Source organism: Eschrichtius robustus, chromosome 3, assembly GCF_028021215.1.
Source record: "Eschrichtius robustus isolate mEscRob2 chromosome 3, mEscRob2.pri, whole genome shotgun sequence".
NCBI classification, from domain to species: domain Eukaryota; kingdom Metazoa; phylum Chordata; class Mammalia; order Artiodactyla; family Eschrichtiidae; genus Eschrichtius; species Eschrichtius robustus.
In genome coordinates this window covers 32,969,505-32,991,338 of record NC_090826.1, presented here as the reverse complement: position 1 = coordinate 32,991,338, position 21,834 = coordinate 32,969,505, and the positions used below count along the sequence as shown (strand labels likewise).

Genomic DNA, 21,834 nt, shown 5'->3' with positions numbered 1-21,834 from the left:
ATTAATCAAGAATACATAACAATCCTAAATATCAACACACTTAATAGCAGAACTACAAAATACACAAAACAAAAATTGACAAAATGAAATTGAAAATTAGACAAATCTGCAATTGTAGCAGGAGATTTTAACACCCCTTTTAAAATAATTGATAGAATTTATAGACCAACAAAAATCAGTAACGATATAGAAAATTTGAACAACACTACCGGTCAACTTCGCCTAACTGACATTTATAAAATCTTGAAAGCAGCGATTGAAAAAACACTACATTACCTCAAGGGAGGAAAAAACAATGTGAATGCTGATTTCTCACCAGAAACCCTGAAGTCCAGAAGGAAGTGGCACACTTTTCAAGTGCTGAAAGAAAAGACTATCAACCCAAAAGCAGTGAAAATAAACTTCAATAATGAAGGATAAATCTGGACATTGTCAGGTAAAGGAAAACTAAAAGGATTTGTTGCCAGCAGACTTACTGTAAAATAATAGCTAAAGAAAGTTGTCTAAACAAAGAAGAAAGAATTTTTTAAAATGAATCTAGGAACATCAGGAAGGAAAGAAAAACATGGTAAGCAAAAATATGGGTAAATACTTCTTTGAGCTTTCTAAGTTGTGCTTGGAGGTTGAAGCAAAAATTATAACACTTTTTGATGTGCTTCTAAGTGTACGTAAAATAAATGTTTAAGATAATTATATTATAAATGTGGAAGAGTAAAAGGACATGAAGGGAGATAAGTTTTATACACTTCCCTCAAACTGATAAAATGGGATGTTATGTATCTGTAACATAATATCTATATAGTTTTGCTATCAGAGTAATTCTAGCTTCATAAAATGAATTGAAAAGTGTTCTCTCCTATTTTCTGGAACAGAGTGTTGAGTTCTATATTCTTGCTGATTTTCTGTCGAGTTGTTCTATCGGTTGTTGAGAGAGGGATGTTGAAGTCTCCAACTTAAACTGTGCATTTGTCTATTTCTATTTTTTCAATTCTATCAGTTTTTTAAATAACAGCTTTATTGAGATATAATTCACATATCATACATTTCATCTACTTAAAGCATATAATTTAATGATATCTAGTATTTTCTCAAAGTTGTACATACAATCATCACCACAGTTAATTTTAGAACATTTTCATCATCTCAAAAAAAGAAACTCTGTAACTATTAACAGTCACTCCCCATTTCTCCTCAACTACTTCCTTCCCTCAGCTCTAGGCAATCATCAATCCACTTTCCACCTTTATAGATTTACCTATTAGGAACGTTTTGTATAAATAAAATAATAGAATATGTGGTCCTTTGTGATTGGCTTCCTTTACTTAGGATGTTTTCAGGGTTCATTCATGTTGTAGCATGTACAATGCTACATGTATTTCTTTTTATTGCCAAATAGTATTACATTGTATGTATATGTCACATTTTATTTATCCATTCATCAGTTGATGGACACTGGGGTTGTTTCCACTTTTTGGCTATTGTGAATAATGCTACAATGGACATTTGTGTACAAGGAACTGCCAGGCTGTTTCCAAATCAGCAGTACCGTTTTACGTTCCTATTAGCAGTGTATGAGGGTTCCAATTTCTCCTCATCCTTGCTAACATTTTCATTACCTAATTTTTTATTATAGCCGCCCCAGTGGGTGTGAAGTACTACCTCATTGTGGTTTTGATTTGCGTTTCCCTAATGACTAATGATGCTGCATCCAGGCTCTGTGCATCCTTTGGGAGAGATGAGGCTGGTAGGGTGTGATGTCAATGTTTCCTTCTGGTCTAGTACCTGGTTTCTTGGGCCACCATTTTCAGGTTTATTCTTGCAGAGGTAATTACTATGGTAGGTGGAAAGACAAGAGCAGACATTTGAGTTTCTTTTTTTGGCATTTTGAAGTGACCTTAAACCTTTCTTCTTTAATAATGTGGTGAATTACATTAATAGATTTTCTAATTTTAAACTCGGTATAAAACTAACTTGGTCATGATGTATCTTTTAATAGATTGCTACATTCACTCTGCTAGTATTTTAAATAGGATTTTTCCATCTGTGTTCATAAGACAGATTGGTCTCCCATATTCCTTTCTCTTACAGCCCATCACTGGTTTGGATATCAAGGTTATATCAGCCCCATAAAATGAGTTTGAGAGCGTTCTTTATTTTTCCATTCTCTAAAAAGCTTGTAGAAGATTCAAATTAGATATTCCTTTGAAGTGTTTGATAGAGCTTGCTTTATTGATTTGTAAGAGTTCTTTGTATGTTATCCATATTAATTCTTTGTCTGCTAATGTAGATGGTGAATATTTTCTCTCCATCTTTTAATTTTATCTAAACATTTTTATTATAAAGACATTTTAGGGGGTTCCCTGGTGGCGCAGTGGTTAAGAATCTGCCTGCCAATGCAGGGGACACGGGTTCAAGCCCTGGTCCGGGAATATCCCACATGCGGCGGAGCAACTAAGCCCGTGCGCCACAATTACTGAGCCTGTGCTCTAGATCCCATGAGTCATAACTAATGAGCCCGTGTGCCACAACTACTGAAGCCCACGCGCCTAGAGCCCATGCTCCGCAACAAGAGAAGCCACTGCAATGAGAAGGCTGCACCGCAACAAAGAGTAGCCCCCACTCACTGCAACTAGAGAAAGCCCAAGTGCAGCAACGAAGACCCAACGCGGCCAAAAATTTTTAAAAATAAAATAAAATAAAAGACATTTTAAAAGTGTTGTGAAGTCACATTTAAACATCTTTTCATGGTTTTGTCTATTGCTCAGGAAAGTTTTCCTTACTACAAAATTGACATTTTTTTCTGAATATATATCCAATTGCTTCAAAATTCATTGACTGATCTACATTTTCCTCAATGATCTTAAAGTTAACCGTTATCATAAACTAAATATATAGACCTTTATCGTAGATTAAATATATGTGATAAGTGTGTGTATGTGTCTTCTGTCTTTCTTCTATACTTGGGTTGATAAAACAATACTTGCTATATAGTATGTTTTGATCGCTGGTGGGGAAAGATGTTTCTCATTTGCTTTTAAATTTTTTATTGGCTATTTTCGTGCCATTTCTCTCCTAGAATCTCTCTTTAGAATCAGTTTGTCAAATTTCATAAAAACTGCATTCCGATTTTGATTGGGATTGCGTGGAATTTATAGACTTAAGTTGACATCTTTGCAACATTGAGACTTCCTATCCAGGAATGTGGATATATGACTCTCCATTTATTCCCTGTTCCTTAACAGCTATATGAGATTGGCTGGAACCTCTGATCCATGTCTTGTGTCTAAGATTTCTCTTGATCAGCTCCTGCTTTGAGCTTAAGCTTCCACTGAATTGGTTCAGTTTATAAGCCCGAGTGTGCTAGGTTGTACTTTCCAAAGATGGCTGCACCAATATATGTCCCGCCCTCCATGCTCTTCCTCTTTTTTTGGGGGGGGGGGGGTTGTTTTGTTTTTTTGGTTGTTGTTTGTTGACTTAAACAACAGAATTTTATTTTCTCACAATTCTGGAGGCTGGTAGTTCAAGATCAAGGTGCTGGCAGGGTTGGTTTCTCCTGAGACCTCTCTCCTTGTCTTACAAGTGGCTGCCTTGTCGCTGTGATTTCACACGGTCTTTCTTTTATGCATGTGCATTCCTCATGTCTCTGCTTCTTCCTACTGGTCTTGGAGGGTCTCCTGGGGAGGTAGGGGGGGCCCTCTCTTGGGACATAAAAGCTGGTGGTGAACATACCTGGGAGTACTCACCCGAAGGCTGACATCTTGTCTGGGCCCCCATGCTCTTCTTGAATTGTGACATTGACACTCATCCATCAAGAGTTGGGGGTCTCTGTTCCTTCCCCTTGAAACTGGGCAAACCTTTGTAATTGCCTGCACCAAAAGAATGTGCTGAAATTGACACTGTGACTTCCGAGCCTGGGTCCTGGGAGGCAATTCTGCTTTAGTCTGGTATTGTCCTGCTCTCACTGAACTGCTGTGTAAGAAGTTCAGCTACCTTGAAGCTGCCATGTGGGAGATACTTGTGGCAAGCTCACAAAAGGATCAAGGAGAGAGCTGCCCAAGAAATTCCATTTGTTCCAGCCTATTGGAGGCTTCCCAGTACAGACACCAGACACATGAGTGAAGAAGGCTCCTGCTGACTCCAACTCCAGTCACCATCTAACTGCAACCTTGTAATAGACCTCAAGTCAGAACCAATCAGCAGAGCCATTCTTGAATTCCCAATCCAAGAAATGGTTGTCTTAAGCCACTCAGTTTTTAGATGGTTTGTTACGCTGCGATAAACAATGAATACACTCGTGTGCTGTCCAAATGTGAAGCTCATCCCCTTTCCACAGTCTCCACACACACACACACACACAAACAACACTTACACCTCAGAGGCTTTTGTGTGCTTAGTCTACAAAGAGAGGAAGAAATAAACAACATAAAACCAACTACTTTGTACATCCCATTTCTTAGACGTCCTTTACAAATCGTTCCGCGCACCCAGGCAGTACCCATCAGCCCTCTGTCGCCTCCTCCTCCTCTCATCTTACTTCCTACAAACTTCAAATTCTTCTTCACTCTGTTAGGCAGTGCAATTAAGTTCTCTCAAGCCCTTTCTCCCAAACTCAGCTCCAGGAACCCCTTTCAAAGCCCAAGGCCCTTTGCCAACATGCCCAATGGAGTTGAACTTTCCCAGGTTCCAGAGAGTATTCTCCTTCACTATTTTAGCTGACCTGCTTGCGGTTGTCTTCCCCACATTGGGTGCAGGACTGGTACACAGAAAGTCCTCAATAAATCATGATGAAAGCAGAAATGTATCAAGCACCTACTATGTGCTGCTTGCTAGATTAAGGACATCATATGCATCATCCCGTTCAGTCTTCACAAAAACCCTGTAAGATAGGGACTATTATTCCTTTTTACAGATGAGCAAACTGAGACTTCATATGGTTTTAGGTCCTGTGGTCATACTCAGTGACAGAGTCAGATTCCAAAGCACTCTACCAACATTGCTTAAGTGAATGAAAGGGAAGGTAAGAAACTCTGGAGAGAGGTTATTTTGGAAACCGGTAAATAAGGTGATGGTTGTTTCCATGATCAGGGAGGAGATCACTTGGAGGGAGACAGCTGGCCAATGCCACAGACTCTGGTGCTTAAGGGAGCTGCAGAGAAGAAAAAGCAATAGAAGAAGGGCTGGATGGTGGACACCTGGACAGGGAAGACTTCAAGGATGGAATGGCCAAGGCAGACCCAGGTGCCAACAGCTTCACGACTGGAGGACTGAAGAGGGGTTAAGCCTCAGTGGTGACCTCCAGCAGGGGCGGAAGCAGGGAGATGAGAGGAAGATGAGGAAGTTTAGAAGTGCTAGTGTTAGCAGTGAAGCCAGAGGGAGGAGGCGGAGTGGGTATTCACAGGATGGCTGATGCAGGAAGGGTCTTGGTACGTTTTAATATGGAAGAGGCCTGACTGACTGTATGTGGAGAGGAACGAGGTGGGTGGGGAGGGGCAGAGCCTGCTCCAAGGTCTGCAGAACCTGAGGCGCCCTGGGCCTGGGCCCTGGCGTAGAGCACCCAGGCCGGGGCTCGCAGGCAGAAGTGGCCGAAGACGTGGCTCAGGGGATGGGACGCGGACTGTGGGTCGGGGGAAGGGGCTGGGTCCTAGAGATCAGGCTGGACAGGGACCTGGGAAGGCCCTCTGCCTCCTCAGAGAGAAACGGAGGCGTGGTCCCCGTCCCGCACCCTGGCGGCTCTTCGGATTACCCGGCCGATGCCTCGGGGAAGCCCGAGGCGAGGATGGAGGGTGGGCGCTGGCGGCTGGACGGAGCGGGGCGGAGCTGGGCCGAGGGCGCCGGCCTCCCTCCCCGGGTCCTCTCAGGTGACAGACCCCCGCGGGCCCCCCGCCCCGCCCCGCCGCATATTCGGGAGGCCGGACCCGCCCCGTCCGAGAGAGAGCAGCTAGCGCGGCCGCGCCGGGAGCCTCAGCGGTCGGTGCGTGCGCGGAGCCGGCACCCATCCTCCTCGAGTCTGCCGCCCGCCATGGCCCCTGCGGCCGCCCGCCGCAGCCTCCTGGTTCTCCTGCAGGTGCTCGGGCTCGCCCTGGCGCAGATCGTAAGTCCCGCGCCGGGGTCCGGACTGCGGGGTCTGGGTCCGGGGTTCAGCATCCCGCGGTCTAGCCAAGGGCTCTCTCTGCCTGACCCCCACCCTCTGCTGACACTCCCTAGCGCGAGGGGCAGCTTCGGACAGTCCCGCGGCGCACGTCCCCTTAGGAGGGGCACAAACGGGGAGCGTCTCGGCACAGTGAAAGGGGGTGGATGAGCCGGGGAGCCAGAGGGACCCTGTCCCGAGATGCTCGGCCCTGCCTGGGACGGGCAGCGTGCGGCGAGAGCTGGCGCCGGGTCCTGGCAGCCCGGAGAGCCCAGGTGGCGGGGGACACAATGGTGCCCATTCACGGGGCTCCGGATTCTCCGCCCCCGCCGCCTCCCAGGGGGCGCCGGCTCCAGCCAGACGCCGCTCTCGCTGGCTGCTGCCTCTCTGCCGGGCTCGCGCGCTCGCGTCTCACTTTCGAGGGCCGGCTGGGGGGAGGGGGCCTAACGGGACGCGGGCGCGGAGGGGCAGGGCCCGGGCGCCATCTGGGGCCTGCCGGGCGCCAGCCTGGCACTTCTCGGCCTGGGGAGGGCGCGGGCACCTGGCAGGCGGGGGACCCCCACCCGAGGCGGGGGTGGCCCCGTAAGAGAGCCACCTAAGGGAGGACGGAGGAGCGGTGCTGCGAGAGGGGTGCTCTGAACAGGAGGAGAGAACAGGCTTCCCTTCCCTGGGTCCCCCCACGCCCCGTCTCTCTGCGCCTCCCCAGCTGTCCCGTCGGACTTTATCCGCACCGGGGGGAGAGGAAGGGGTACCTACTCACCTTCAGTATCTGTTGTTCACCTAAAAAGAATCCGAGCAACCGTCCATTGAGGACCAAGCGTCTCTAGGCACCATCTTCCTTACCATCGGTTATTTATTTGAACCATTAGCATCTCCATCTGTTCCCACCCACGACAGCGCAAGGGCAACATGGTACAGTGGAAGGAGTTGGGGAGACCTAGGACGGAATTCTGGCTCCACCGCTTACTTCCGGTGATCACGGACCCCTTCATCTTTCAGAGCCTGTTTCCTCAACTGCAAACTGGGGTTTTTTAGTTTCGGCCTCACAGTTCTAAGCATTCAAGAAGATAATATATGTAATGGTACACAATATCTGGTACACAGTGGGTTCTCAATAAACGGGGAGTTCGCGGCTCCCTGAGGAGCTCCATTTCCTCGGGGAGAGGTGCACTCCTGGATGCCCAGTTCCCTGCACTATCTGAGGGCTGCACCCCTGTATGTGTTTTCAGAGAGGTCCACCAGGAGAGCGGGGCCCCCCGGGCCCCCCAGGGCCACCGGGAGTGCCTGGATCCGACGGAATCGACGTGAGTCTCTAACCTGGGACGGGACGGGGAGAGAGGCGGCGGACAAAGGGGAACTTTGTGAGCCCTGGGAGTAGGGGGCGGGGGGCGGGGCGGTGAGGTTGACGCCTGGAGATGCAGTGCCCCCTGTTGCCAGTAGGCGGCGCCGGCCTGCACCACAAGGAGACCGTTTGTTCTACAAAAACCTCAAACCAGCCCCGAGATGCAGAGCCCGTTATAGCCGCCGGCGGACAAGGAGCTGCTGTTCGGTCTGCCCGCCACAGCTCACAGCGATTCCTTATCCCTCGCCCCCTCCTCCCTTCTTTTTGGGGGTGGGAGGCGCCCTGCCTCCTCGCCCTGCCCCCTGGCACGTCTGGATGCTTCTTCAGGGTAGCTTGGGAGCCTTGGCCAGACCGCTGACCAGCTAGGGCCAGACTCCCGTCTCTTCCCTTTGCATTTTTCTCCCCGATTTAGAACCAGCTGGTCTCGTTCCCTGCTCTCCCTACCACAGTGAGGGTTAAATACCTCATTCTGGATGCTCCCCCAGGAGGTCAACCCCATGTTTACTTATCTCGACAGCCTTCTATTCAACCTGGTGCCCCACCCTCCAAACACAGGGCACAGGGTCCCTGCCAGGCTCTCTGGCCGCCACAGGCTCTGAAATGCCTGGATGTCTCTCTGGGGCTGAATGTGATTCCACAGCCCATGTCTGTCCTCCACCAAGGGTCCTTTGTCACAGGGGAAGGAGGTCCTTCTTGCCTTGGTGACAGATTGAATCTGTCCCCTTGGTCCTTGCCCCTGCCCCATCTCGTTTTCCTGACCCCAACCCAGAAGGCCGTCACTGCCCCCTTCGCTTACCTCCCCTTCATGTTTTCCTAAAAACCCCATGTTTCTCCCCACACTTGCTCAAATCCAAGAGGCACCTGCTCTCCGAGGTAACTTGGAGCCAACAACCCTGTTCGCAGGTCTCCTAACTGGCCCCTTACCAACACTGGCATGACGAGAACCCACTCGCATGCTGTTATCACCCTCTGCAGCCTGCCTGGGATTGGTCTCAATCCACCTATGGTTTTCTTGCGGGAAAGGGAGCTATTTTTCTAAAAAGCACAAGGCTTGAGAGGGCCCAGGACAGAAGAGAGGAGAGTGAGGAGAGGAGCGTGTGGGCCGGGCCAGCCAGGGCTTGTGTGTGCCCATCTGGGGGAGCACGAGCCATAGTGTGCTGTCTCAACAACTTGTATCTTGCAGGGTGACAAGGGGCCCCCTGGGAAAGCTGGCCCTCCGGTGAGTGCTTTTTCCTCCTTGACCTCTGACCCTTCCAGGTCTTGCCCTCCTGTGTCTAATGTTTGCTCCACCTCTGTTTTCAAGGGACCTAAGGGAGAGCCTGGCAAAGCGGGGCCAGATGGGCCAGACGGCAAGCCCGGGATTGACGTGAGTACCTACCTGAGCGTCAGGTAGAGCAGGTTAGGGCTCCACCCACTGACTTCCAGAACCCAATTCTGGCATCTTCCCTGATCTGCTATTCAGAGCAGGATGGAGACTCTACAGCTGTGAGCCCCGCTCACCTTCATATGAGATTGTGACCTCACACCCACCCCAGGAGCATTGAATCACAAGCAAATGGGGGTCCAGAGACAGGTTCTGCTCATCAGCAGCAGCCAGAATTTAGTCTCACATTTCTGGCCCCCAAGTATCAAACTGAATACTCTGGGCAGAGCTGCCCTTATGCTCCCTCTCCCTTCCTCTCCTTTTTCCTTCCCCACTCCACCCATCACAGCCCCAGGCACCACTCAGGAGAGGAACATTATTTGGCTGATACCACAGAGTTCCCGGGGACCCCAAGGTCACAGGCTCCTGGACACAGCTAGGGGCATTGGGAAGTCTTCTTCTTGGGGCATACATTTGAGTCAGTCACTGAAAGATGGGAGGAAGAAGAGGACCCCATGAGTTGCCTTTGCCCTGCTGGTGCAAGAGGTGCCCATTAGGGCTGTGACCAGCCACCAGGGCCGTTCCAACTCGTCCACACCCTGCAAAGATTACAAAGTATATTGCCTTCCACATCAGTTTTCATAGCCACCCAGAGAAGCAAGCATGATTATTAATCCATTTTGCAGATGAGAAAACTAAGGCTCAGAAAAAGTTGCCAAGGGCAGACATCAAGACAATGGCTAATCCAGACCTATGTCTATCTAGGTTTTCTAGACTCCTAGACTTGAGGCATGAGGTTTGGGCTGACAAATCTTTGGGCCTTGGTTTCTCATCTTTCAAAAGACAATAATTGTCAAGGGCTATGGTGGGAACCGGCGGAAGGGAAGTGAGGTGTTGATGCCCTTAGGCCTTCATGGAGTGTGGTGAAAGGCAGCCTGGGCCCACCCAGGAGAGACCTCTGGACCCGCCCTGCCCCGTGGGTCAGGGAGCAGGTTCGTCTCTCACGGATATACCTTCTCTTTCTTCGCCAGGGTCTAACTGGAGCCAAGGGGGAGCCTGGTTCTATGGGGATCCCTGGAGTCAAGGTAAGTAGCCTGCTGGGGGCCTCAGCACGGGCAATCTAGCGCCAGAGTTTGGGAGGGGCTTCTGCAGACAGGATCAGGGACCCAGGAGACCCCAGCCTCTGAGCCTCTCCATTGCTCTTGCAGGGCCAGCCTGGGCTCCCAGGTCCCCCCGGCCTGCCGGTGAGTATAACTGGCAAGAGCTTTAAAGGACCCTTTGTGGGTAGGGGGACTTGTAAAAGGAGCCATGAACCTAATCTTTTCTTCTGTTCCAGGGCCCTGGCTTCGCCGGACCTCCTGTAAGTCTTCAGGGATGGGGCAGAGTCCCTGGGACTCTCCGGGAAGGAGGGTACAGAGGGCTTCCAGGGGACTGACCAGCATGGGGAGGGGCCAGCATGCTGTGATGGTGTTGGAAGTGGGCAGACTTGTCAGAGAACTCTGGGCGTATCCACTGGCTCTGAGATTCTCTGGCCCTTAAAGCCCTAATCTGTCAGCTTCTCTGGTGTTGGTTGCAAAGTGAAAGTGGGGAAGAGGGCTCTGGGTCCCTCTGTGCCAGGGCTGGGCTGACCCTCTGAGGCATCCCAGCCACTGATGTCTCTGTCCCTAGGGACCACCTGGACCTGTTGGCCTCCCTGGTGAGATGGGAATCACGGGCCCCAAGGTGAGCCCCAGCTACCCCTCTGCTCACTCTGCCTCCTGCCCTCTGCCTTTAAGCTGGCAAGCTGAGTATCTCTCCAGGATTTCTTGAGTCTGCCTCTGGCCACCAGGGAGCTCCTGCAGGTCTAGGGCAGAAACCCTTCCTGCTGAGCCCACCCTGTGGTAGGTCTTCCAGGGAGTCCAAGGGCTGGGGCCATCCCCCCGAAGATCAGGCCTTGATCTCCCCAAGAGCCCAGATCTCAGGAGGTGACCTGGAGGGCAGGGTGGACAGGGCAGTAGCAGGAACTGGAGGAGGGGGCAGGGGTGACCTAGGCAGGACTGGACAAGGGTATGATTTGGGCCCTTCTTGCTTCCAGGGGGATCCTGGACCAGAGGGACCAGCAGGGCCCCCGGGGCCCCCTGGGAAACCGGTAAGTGTCCTCAGACCTCCCACACGGCAGTGTGTGGCTGGGGAAGGACAAGAGTCCTTGGCGCAAGCCCGGGGTGGGGACAGTTTGCTTCAGGCTCCGTCTCCATACATCTTTTCTCAGGGCCGCCCAGGAACCATTCAGGGTCTGGAAGGCAGCGCGGACTTCCTGGTGAGAGGCGGTGCGGGGGTGGGGGTGGGCGGGGCTAATCGGGGGAAGGGGCGGGTCATGTTGAGAGGGGCGGGCAAGGAGATAGGTTCCTTCAGGAGGTAGGGTCAGAGGGAGGGGGGAGGGGCTGCAGCTGAGAGGTGCAGCCAGGTGCGGTGGGAGGAGGGCTCGGAGCTGGCAAGATGGGGAAGCACTGCCCAGTTGGCCTGGGGCAGGCCAGTGACCTCAGAGCCCTGCGGGATTTCCTTTCCAGTGTCCAACCAACTGTCCAGCGGGCGTGAAAGGGCCCCCGGGGCTGCAGGGAGTGAAGGTGAGCTCCTGGCCCAAGTCTTGGGGGATGGGGGGTGGGGAGGGGACCTACTCTGAGCTCTCTCCTTCCCTGCAGGGGCATCCTGGCAAGCGCGGGCTTCTGGGAGATTCCGGCCGCCAGGGGAAGCCGGTGAGTGTGAGGGCTGAGGGCCCTGGGAGGGTGTGTGTGTGGAGAGGGCCCTACAGGAGCCTCCCCCCCATCCTTCTCCCTTCCCCTTCCCCTGTGGGGCTCTGGGGATAAAGCCTTGAGCTGGGAGGCAAGAGGACTAGATTCTAGGTCAATGTGTCCCTGGGCAAGTCCGTTCTCCTTGCTGTGCTTCCATTTCCCCATCCGTCCATCACATGGGACCGAATGGTTTCTAGGAGGCCTTCCTGTCTGCTTTTGCTGGGAAGAGGATGGTGTCTTTGGTTGTCTGTATGTTTGTCTCTCGATCTGCCTGCCTATCTGACTGCTCTTTCCTGCCCCTTAGGGTCCCAAGGGAGATGTGGGTGCCTCTGGAGAGCAAGGCATCCCTGGACCGCCGGTAAGGAACACTTTCCAAGGGCCCTCCTCACCTCTCCTGGGAGACCTTAGTGGAGTCATTCTCCTGCTCTGGGCTCTAACTTGTGAAAGAGACACCTGTGTCCAGCTGGTGTGTCTCTGGGTTGGGGGTGGGGGAGGGAGGCTGAGGCTGACTGTGAGAGACTGGGGGACAGGAACCAAGGCTGTCAGCCAGAAGACTCACCTGAGGCCCAGGTTCTGCCACTGTCCCTTCTGAGTGACCCTGGCGAGTCTCTCCCACCTCCGAGCATCAGTGACCGTCTGTGATAGGGACTCCGTGCCTGCCTCAGAGAGGCACTGAGAAAATTGGGTGGGGGTCAGGGAAGGTGTCATGAAGTGGGCCTTCTAGTTGCCATCGCTGTCATTCTTCTGTCTTGACAGGGTCCCCAGGGCATCAGGGGCTACCCGGGCATGGCGGGACCCAAAGGAGAGACGGTGAGTGGGTCTGGGGTGTCCTGCAAGAGCTGCTGGAACCAGCCCTCTGGCCTCTGGGGTCCAGCCAGCACTGACCCGCGACCTCTCCTCTCCCCAGGGTCCTCACGGGTACAAAGGCATGGTGGGCTCCATCGGCGCCGCCGGGTCACCAGTGAGTCCACTCCTGCTTCTGCCCACACTCACCTCCTCCAGACACAGCTCCTAGGGCTGCAGAGGGGTGCGGCTCCGCCTGAGCCCACATAACTTGCATTTCTGTTTGTCCTTCTTGCCAGGGTGAGGAAGGTCCTCCGGGGCCACCAGGCCGAGCTGGGGAGAAGGGTGACGTGGTGAGTCCTCAGGCACCCCTGTCCAGTCACGGCCCCTGGGGAGAACTGGGTGAACTCAGCTCCACCCAAGGCTCACGTGCGTGCACAAACGTGTGTGTGTGTGTGCATACGTTATTCTGCATGTCTGTGCGTGTGGGTGACTGATGTGAGGGAGGAACGTCTGTGCCCAGAGCCCAGCCAGCCCCAGCAGCCCCCTCCTCCAAGCCCAGCCTGTTGCTGATCAAATTCAGACTTTGGGAGAACCGTGTAATGCAGTCCCACGGTCACTGGGGCCAGACAATGAAATTCCAGGGAATCAGTCATGGGGCTAATGGGATTTGGTCCGATCCCAGTTCTCTTAACTCTCTCTTTTTTTTAAAGTAAAAGACTATCTCTTTTGAGCAGTTCTGAGTTTACAGAAAAATTGAGCAGAAGGTAAAGTTAGGGTTGTTTTTCTTTTTGTTAGTTTTTTTATTGTGCAAGTTTTTTGACAAACGCAAAAGTAGGGCGAATAATATAGTGATCTCTTATGTACCTACCTCCCCAAATTAACCTTTTACCGCTCTCACTTCATCCATCCTCTTCTCCCTTTCTTTCCTTCACTTCATTGCTTTGCTCTGATATTTTCAAGCAAATTCTTAACATTACGTCATGTTACCCACTTTTGAATGTATCTCTTACAAATAAGGCTCTTTCCTCACATAACCACGATATCATTATCACACCAACAAAATTATCAATTATTCCTGAACATCATCTAATCATCAGCTCGTAGTCAGTTTTTCCCAGTGATCTCAAAAATGTCTTTTCAGGGTTCTTGTTCAAATCAAGACCCAAACCAAGTGCACACATTGTCTTTAGTTGCTGTGTTTCTTCACATCAGTGTCACTCGGGGCCTTGGTGGGTCTCAGCGCTGGCTCCTCCCCTGTTCTGCTCCAGCCCAGCCTGCTTGGTGCTGACCTCTGCTCCCTCCCGCTAGGTCCAGGGCAAACTCACACAACTAGGCCCCTCTCCTCCGGCCCCCGCACAGCATGGCCTGTGCCACAGGGACCCTGGGACCCGGAGGTCACTGTTCTCAGCTGTTCCCTTCTCTGAACAGCCAGACAGGAGTTCAGCCTCCTGAAGGTGATCTGATCTCTGTCTACTTTGCAGGGCAGCCAAGGTATCCGAGGACCCCAGGGAATAACAGGCCCGAAGGGAGCAACCGTAAGTGGACAGAGGGCGGGGTCCAGGCAGCTGTCCAAGCCCCCAGAGGAGGAGGAGCCTGGGATTCTAGACTGAACTCTGTTGCCAGTGGGCTGTCACCTCGGGAAATGCCCTCTTTCTGTGCCTTAGTTTTTTCACCTGTAAATAGGGTGGTGATGTAGGAGAGGTCCTGGGACACTTATCACCCACACAAGGGAAGGACTGTGGTCCATCCCACGAAATCCCTTCCCACTTCCACCCCCAATTGGCTGGTGGGGCTTCCCAAGATGACCTGACTCACTTCCTACGCACAGGGACATGGGTGGGTGGCCTGACCCTAGGCATCTCCCCATTGTGAGTGTCCCTTCGACTTTCCTCCTGAGCAGGGCCCACCAGGCATTGACGGCAAGGACGGGACCCCAGGCACACCTGGCATGAAGGTAGGAGTGGGGACGGCTGGTGGGATTGGGGCAAGGGTCAGGGCCCTTTCCGGCTGAGGCTCTGAGTCCCATCACACTGAGCCTGGAGGCCCAGGAGCCTGGGATCCTCACGCGTGTCACGGACACATTCCTGGTTGCCTCGGGCCCTCAGTTTCCCTGCCTCCACTCGGGTGGGAGACTCATCTGTGTCTCTGGTTCTGTCTCTCGCAGGGCAGCGCAGGACAGGTGGGGCGGCCAGGAAACCCGGGCCACCAGGGCCTAGTGGTGAGTATGGGGCGGAGCCGTGGGGGCTGCCACACAGCAAGTTGCTTATCCTCCTCCAGGAGGCCAGGCACCCTGTGGCCCACCTCCCCACGGTGGCGTGAGTGGCTGATGAGATGGAAGTCACACACCCAGGGCTCGTGCTCCAGTCCCTGTCCCCACCCAGCTCAGGCCTCCTCACCAAGTCTGGCCTGGCTTGGGCTTCATCATTTGGACAGTTGCTCCGGCCTTCTCTTTGACCATTCCAACCGTCCATGTTGGCTAAGTGGAATCTGACCATTTCCCTGCTAAACACCTTCCGTGCTCCCCCTCCCCTGCTGCCTCCAGGAAAAAGTCATTCTGTCCAGTCATTCAATAGAGTTACTGAGGTCCAGTAAGTGGCAGGGAAAGTTGTGAACAGCACAGCTACACCCCTCGTCCTCGCAGCTCACCTTAGCATCTAAGGACCACCATAATCGGACCCCAGCCTATCCCTCCGCCTCATCAGCCACTGCCTCTCTTCATCCTTTCCCTTCTCAACATGGCCTTGGCTTTTCTGCCTCCACACGTTCAAGCCTTTACTGGTCCCTCTGCTTGGAATGCCCTTCCCATCTCTCTGTGCCTTCTCACCGTCAGGCCCACCTCCATCCCACACCTTCTGGGAACCCCCGTCCCTCCCTGCCAGGGGTACTGAGGCCGAGGCCCGCTAACATGTCCACGTGCAGACTGTGTTCCTGTGTGCACTCACATGTGGTCCCCTTCTCCCCATGGACCACAGGCACTTGTAGGCAGGTCCTTCTGTACCCACCTACTCTCTCACCAGGGATTCGCGGCTAGGCACAGTCAAGTTCATGGCTGGGCCTTCTGCTGTTCAGCTCCCATAAGGCAGGGGAGGAATCCGGGAGGTAAAGCAGTAGGTGCACAGGGCTCCCCCTGCCAGGGGAGAAACTGACATCAGCTTCCTTCTACAGGGTGTGCCCGGCCAGCCTGGGACAAAAGGAGGCCCTGGAGACAAGGTGAGAGGGCAGAGTTGGCTTCATCTGAGCAAGGGAGCCTGGGGGCAGGGACCAGGGACACGGCTTAAAGACTGCAAGGCCCAGTCCTCAGCCCAAGATCAGAGACTTGGCCTGGACACAAGTCCCTTGGGCCTAACCACCTCCCTCCTGTCCCCTCCCTCCCACCCTCATCCTGGCTAGAGGAGACAGGATGGCATGGCTGCATACCTAGATGAGAAACAGGAAAATCAATGGAGTCCAGAGGACCTCACCAATAACCCTCTCCTCTCCCCAACTCATTTGGTTCCAGAGTCTTTTTAAGGTTCCCTGGGCTTCTCCAAGGCCAAGGGCCTGACTGGGCTACACAGACTGACCTCAGAACTCTGTTTTCCTGCAGGGTGAGCCAGGCCGGCAAGGCTTCCCAGGAGTCTCTGGTTCCCCCGGGAAGGAGGTGAGTGTCCCCTCTTCTGACACAAGGGCTCTTGCTTTGCTCCCTTCCCCCGCTCCCCCAGGCCTGAGGACCCTGCACTCATTGTATGGGGCCTGAGTGAGACTATGAGGTGGACCCCTAGCCTAGGGGTGCCCTCGGTGCCAGTCAAGGCTCTGCCACTGACCCAGGGAAGCTCTCTTCTCTCTCTGGGCCCCGGTTTCCCTGTGTACAATGCAGAGAGGGTGGGAGCTGCTTCTGTCCTGGGGTAGGACCTCTCCAGGTGGCCCAACTGACTGGGGCTGAGAATCCAGCAGGAAGTCATTGATTCATTCATTCCATAAACATTCACCAAATATCTGCAACCCGCTAGACGCTGAGATAGACAGTCTCCTACTCACATGGAGCTTACAGTTTCGTGGGAGAGACAGACATTAAATTAAATAAATGATCGCATGATGACTACAACTGTATTGGGTCCTATGAAGGAAAAGTACAGGGACCGGAAGAAGAGGAGGTGAAGGAAGTCTTCCTGATGAAGCAAATTAGCTGAGCCCCAAGGGTGGGTAGGGGCTGGCCAGGTGTGGAAGGGAGGGATCCTCCAGGCTATTGCTCACCTCTGATTTCTCTGTCCCCCAGGGAGAGCCAGGGCCTCGAGGAGAAATCGGTCCCCAGGGCATCATGGGGCAGAAGGTAAGTGCCTGGCACAGTGGCCCCTCCCTGGGGGCCTCTGCAGCAGCTGGCACTGTTGGACCCAGGATCTGGGTCCTCTCAAGGCTCCAGTACCTGCCCAGTCCTGCCCAGCCTGCATGAGGCCTCCCAGTCAGGGCCTCAGTTTGCTGGTCTGAAGTGGAGCCAAGGACCTCCACGGTGGTGACAGCAGGAATGGAGGGCACCCTGACCACGCAGGGTCTGGGATCTGGCAGGGAGAGGCTGCCCCCGCTGATAGCCGGATGTGACCTTCACTTTCCATTTCAGGGTGACCACGGTGAGAGGGGGCCAGTGGGGCAGCCAGGCCCTCAAGGCCTACAGGTAAGTGCAGGGCGGCTGAGATGGGCATGGGGAGCATGTCTGGGCACCTCATCTGACTTACTCCTCTGGTTTCTTTTCTCCTCAGGGCCCCAAGGGGGAACAGGGTCCCCCCGGAATTCCAGGGCCCCAAGGCTTGCCAGGAATCAAGGGAGACAAGGTACCAAATGGGGCTGGAAAATACCAGGGAAAGAAGCCTTAAGACTCTGGGGGAGGAGTCGGTGGAGGGCAGTGAGATCCTTGAGCACCGCAAATCTTCGTGGAAAAAGTACTCCCTGCGGGTCCCAAGGGACCCCGGGGTGGGGGTGGGGGCAGGGGCGCGGCGGAGCTGCAGAGGGGCGTGTGGCCAGGAGCCGGGGTTGGGGGGACCCTGTGGACCTAGCCTCCCCTGGACCCGAGCTCACCAAGCCCCGGACCCCCCCCCCCCCCGCCCGCTTTCTCCAGGGCTCCCCAGGGAAGACCGGGCCCCGCGGCGGAGTGGTGAGTGCCAGCATGTCCCCTTCCCCCGCCGTCTGGGCATCCCGCGTCGGGGCGGGGGACGCGGGTGTCACAGGCCAGCACAGCCGCCCCACCCCTGCTCCCACGCCACGCGGGACCACCGCGGTCTGACTCGGTCTCAATCTGCAGGGCGACCCGGGGGTGGCTGGCCTCCCAGGAGAGAAAGGCGAGAAGGTGAGCCGGCTGTGGGGGGCGGCGGGGTGGGGGGAGCGGCGGGCGGGCCCTGGGACCCCTCGTGACCGTGCTTCCTTGTGCCTTCAGGGCGAGTCCGGCGAGCCGGGGCCCAAGGGACAGGTGAGTCCTGCAGCCGCGACACCACCTTCCCCCTCTCCCGCCATCCCCCTTCCCTCGGCGCCGCTGGGGACCAGGACCGCGGCTCCCCAGGCTTCCCTCCCCCCCATCCCATCCTTCCCCGGCCCCGCCCCCCGCTGCCCCCAGCGCGTGCGTCCTCTGACCCCGGCTCTGCACCCACCCCGCTCGGCAGCAAGGAGTCCGCGGAGAAGCCGGCTATCCGGGCCCCAGCGGGGATGCAGGCGCCCCGGGGGTGCAGGGCTACCCCGGGCCCCCGGGCCCTCGAGGACTGGCTGGAAACCGAGGCTTGCCCGGACAGCCCGGGAGGCAGGGCGTGGCGGTAAGTTGGCCTCCAGGGGTGGAGGGGTCTCTTTGGAAGGACATCTCTTTGGGTTGCTGCTTATCGCCCCAAAGGCTGGGAATTCCCAGAGGAAGCTGGCTTCCCTGAGGCTGATTCCAAACCTCAGGGTCAGAGAGGATGGGTGTGTGTGCAGGAAGGATTTCAGTCAGATGCTGAAAATACTTCTGGTGAGAAAATGGGAACAGGAGGGGGTCATAGCGCTGGAGCGGTCAGCCCTGGCAGCCAGGGGCTTCTTCCTGAAAGACCTCCTCTGCTTTCAGGGCCGAGATGCTAGTGACCAGCACATCGAGGATGTGGTGCTGAAGATGCTGCAAGGTGAGGGGCGGGGGGGCAACAACTCCTCCCCACAGTCAGGGCATCGCCATCCTTCAGGAGCCTCTTCAAGTGGCCTTGCTGGAGAGTCTGCAGTCAGGGGCGGCCCTTCCAGCTCTGCCTCCAAGGGTCTGGGGACCTTACCTACATCCCTGCCCTCTCAGGACCTTTGACCTCCATAAAACAGCCTGAGGAAGGTGGAGGTTAACCCCCAGGCTGTTCTGTGTGCACACGTAGGGGCCAGGGGCCAGGGGCCGGGATGCTCTGCCTTCCCCAGTTTTACTGAGCTGACACCCATCTTACAGACTTCTCTGTCTCCCTCCCTCCCTCCAGAGCAACTGGCAGAGATGGCTGTGAGTGCCAAGCGGGAGGCTCTGGGTGCGACCGGGATGATGGGTCTCCCAGGACCCCCTGGGCCTCCTGGGTACCCAGGCAAACAGGGACCCATTGGGCACCCTGGCCCTCGGGGCATTCCTGGCATCGTGGGAGCCGTGGGTCAGATTGGCAACACCGGGCCCAAGGGTGAGTGCTGTTCTGTGGTGGCCAGGGGATGGGGGTTTGGCTAAGACCAGCCCCTGAGGGGTCTCAGTTACTGAGTTGATTGCTCCGCCTCCTGTTTTATCTTTCATCATTCTCCTTCCCAGGATGAGGTATAGACACTTTCACCCATTTCTCCCACATGTGACTCCTGGGCTTGCTTTTTCAGTAGCTAATTGATAGAAATGAATGTACTGTTTTACAGATTGGGCTTTTTGGGGGGTTTTGTTTGTTTTAAATTTACTTAGTGGTACTCCATAAACCTCCTTCCATGTCTCTAAAAGTGGGGAGGCAGATTAAGAAAATACTAACGAAGGCAAGCTCGAGTCACAAGACAGGTGTGAGTCCAGACTCTGCCACTTTCTCATTGTGGCTCCTGAACAACTTACCTGTTTATCTTCCTGGGTCTTAGATTTATCATCTGTAAAATGGGGATATTAATAGCAACAACCTCATAGTTGTCATGAAGATTACATTTATAGGTAACTTACATAGAGTTGGCACATAGTAAATGCCAACTGTTGTTATTATTAGACACTTTCCTGTAAAGACCTTTATCAGCTGTATAGTCTTCCATCCTTTGGACTTGCCTTTATTTAATCAGTTCTGCAGTCATGTCCAACTTTCCCCTATTATAAACTAGCACAAAACAAATAATTGTGTGTGAAATAGAAATTAAGTAGCAAGCCGAGTAGAAAAAAAGCATTTTCCTATTCTGAAAAACTAAGGCTTGATTCTTTCTCTGCAGGAAAATGTGGAGAGAAGGGTGATAGGGGAGAAGTTGGACGAGGGCATCCCGGGATGCCTGGGCCCCCAGGGATCCCAGGTAAGATCTTGGCGCTGCCCAGTGGCAGTTGTGTCCCTCAGCTCTGGGATTAATGACCCAAAGACAACTGGGTCTCTTCCATGGAAGCCTCAGGCTCAGCCAACTCAGTCCCACACATCCGATTTTTGATACTTTCGGAGCACCCAGGAGCCTCTGGGTGGGGTCTGGCTGAGAACTGGACAGCTGGGATTCTGAGGACTTCCTGGGTTGCACAAAAATCTGCTTCATGGAGGGAAAGGAAGGGGCATGTGCTCCCCAGACAGAGTCACTGATTGGGAGTTGGGAGGAAAGGACAATCAGACACGACTCTCTCAGAACCTGTGTGTCTGGGGCAGAGTCCCTCCTTTCTGTGTGTCCTTGGCTTCATTTTTCCCACCTTGATGTCTTGACCTTCTCCCTCTCATAGGACTGCCTGGCCGGCCTGGCCAGGCAATCAACGGCAAAGATGGAGATCGAGGGGTCCCAGGGGCCCCAGGAGAGGCAGGCCGACCTGGCCTGCCAGGCCCCATGGGGCTGCCAGGCTTCTGTGAGCCTGCGGCCTGCCTTGGAGCCTCAGCCTACACGTCTGCACGCCTCACAGAGCCTGGATCCATCAAGGGGCCATGAGCATCAGGCCAAGACGGAGCCCAGTGGGCATCCTAGGGTGAAAGGACTAGGTGCCCTCTGGGTGGACATGCATCCCATTCCTCTGCCCAGGAAACTAGCTTCCCCAGGACCTTTGTCTGGGACCCAGGAGTCCTGAGGAAAAGGAAATTCTAAAACATGGGGGAAGGGAAGGGAGGACATCGGAGTGAAAAGGTGAGGCTAACAGACAGGGCAAGTGGCACCGGAGAGTGCAAGGTCCAGAGGATGGGGTGGCTTTCCTTCCCGGAGCACCGCTCAAATGTCACCAAAACAAATGTCTCCTTAATTTGCACCATCCTCCACTGGCCATCTTGTCCTTGGGGCAAGTGGACTGACGCCTTTGCTGGTTCCTGATTCCATTTTCACCCCCTGGGCTTACTGGCTGACTGCCTGGAGGTGGCCATCCTTAAGCCAGTCCACTACTTCCTCCCTGCCTTCCTCCCATCTGAGTATTTAAACACCCATCTCTCTTCCCTTTCTGGCATCACCCTCTCCCACCAAACCGCTAGATCCACCCAGGCCTTTCTGTAAATAAAAGCCCCTGACTTGGGTACAAACCAGGATGTGAGTGTTGGGCTTAATTTCTTGTGGATTAGGGGTGGGCCTCCACGTCCTGAGCAGGATGGTCAAGGGCTCCAGAAGGGGAGGGTGGAGGGCGGGGTACCTTCCTCTGGGTACATCCTGAATTATGAGGATGGCACAGCATATTTGAGGAACACCTGTGGGATGAAGCTGCAGGTAGAGTTAGGATGGTGACCCTCTGTCTAACTTTGGGCAGATCCTTCCCAGCCTTTGTACAGCTGGGCAAGGACTTGGCCTTGCCTCATTTATTCAGTAGAGCGCACCCAGTGTCTTGCCAGGGCCTGACACACAGGAGGTCCTCTGTGAGTTTTGGCACCCACCGTGTGCTGGCCCTGGGGCAGGAGTTGGCAGCCAAGACTGTAAGTCCTGGCTCTTGCCTTCCAGGGGCTTCTAGGCCTGTGAGAAAAACAGACCTGGACCTGGATGATGAGGGCAGAAGTGACATTCACTCATGCCACTTTCACTGAGGGAACATCTAGGGGAGACTGACTCAGATCTGATGTGTGGGTCTGGGGGCTCCCAGCCTCATAGCTGTGTAGGCCAGCAAGGCCACTGCAAGCAGCAGGAGCAGGAAAGGGCGTGGCAGGTAGCTCTGAGCCATGCAATGATGGGAGCTTTGGGAATTCAGGGAGTGACCCATCCCTTTGCGCCATTATTGATTTGGGCATTTATTCCCCCACATGAAGCATTCTGCCAATCTTCCTCCTGGAGGCACAGGACTCCGGCCTGAGGTCCCAGCATTTGTGAAGCTTGGGCTCTCTTACACCTCACC

General features: G+C 54.1%; 1 protein-coding gene across 1 annotated transcript; it reads left to right on the top strand.

The window, feature by feature from the left end:
- Positions 1-5,765: 5,765 nt before the first annotated feature.
- Positions 5,766-21,025, top strand: COL9A2 (collagen type IX alpha 2 chain). Its single transcript, XM_068537898.1, has 32 exons — positions 5,766-6,091; positions 7,357-7,431; positions 8,653-8,688; positions 8,773-8,835; positions 9,864-9,917; positions 10,041-10,076; positions 10,169-10,192; positions 10,501-10,554; positions 10,907-10,960; positions 11,081-11,128; positions 11,379-11,435; positions 11,511-11,564; positions 11,905-11,958; positions 12,357-12,410; positions 12,508-12,561; positions 12,683-12,736; positions 13,868-13,921; positions 14,287-14,340; positions 14,551-14,604; positions 15,552-15,596; positions 15,973-16,026; positions 16,642-16,695; positions 16,981-17,034; positions 17,120-17,191; positions 17,476-17,511; positions 17,659-17,703; positions 17,791-17,823; positions 18,014-18,160; positions 18,442-18,496; positions 18,827-19,015; positions 19,779-19,856; positions 20,263-21,025. Exons 1-32 carry the CDS (start codon positions 5,777-5,779, stop codon positions 20,460-20,462), a joined length of 2,310 nt encoding a protein of 769 aa, XP_068393999.1. The 5' UTR covers positions 5,766-5,776; the 3' UTR covers positions 20,463-21,025.
- Positions 21,026-21,834: the final 809 nt, after the last annotated feature.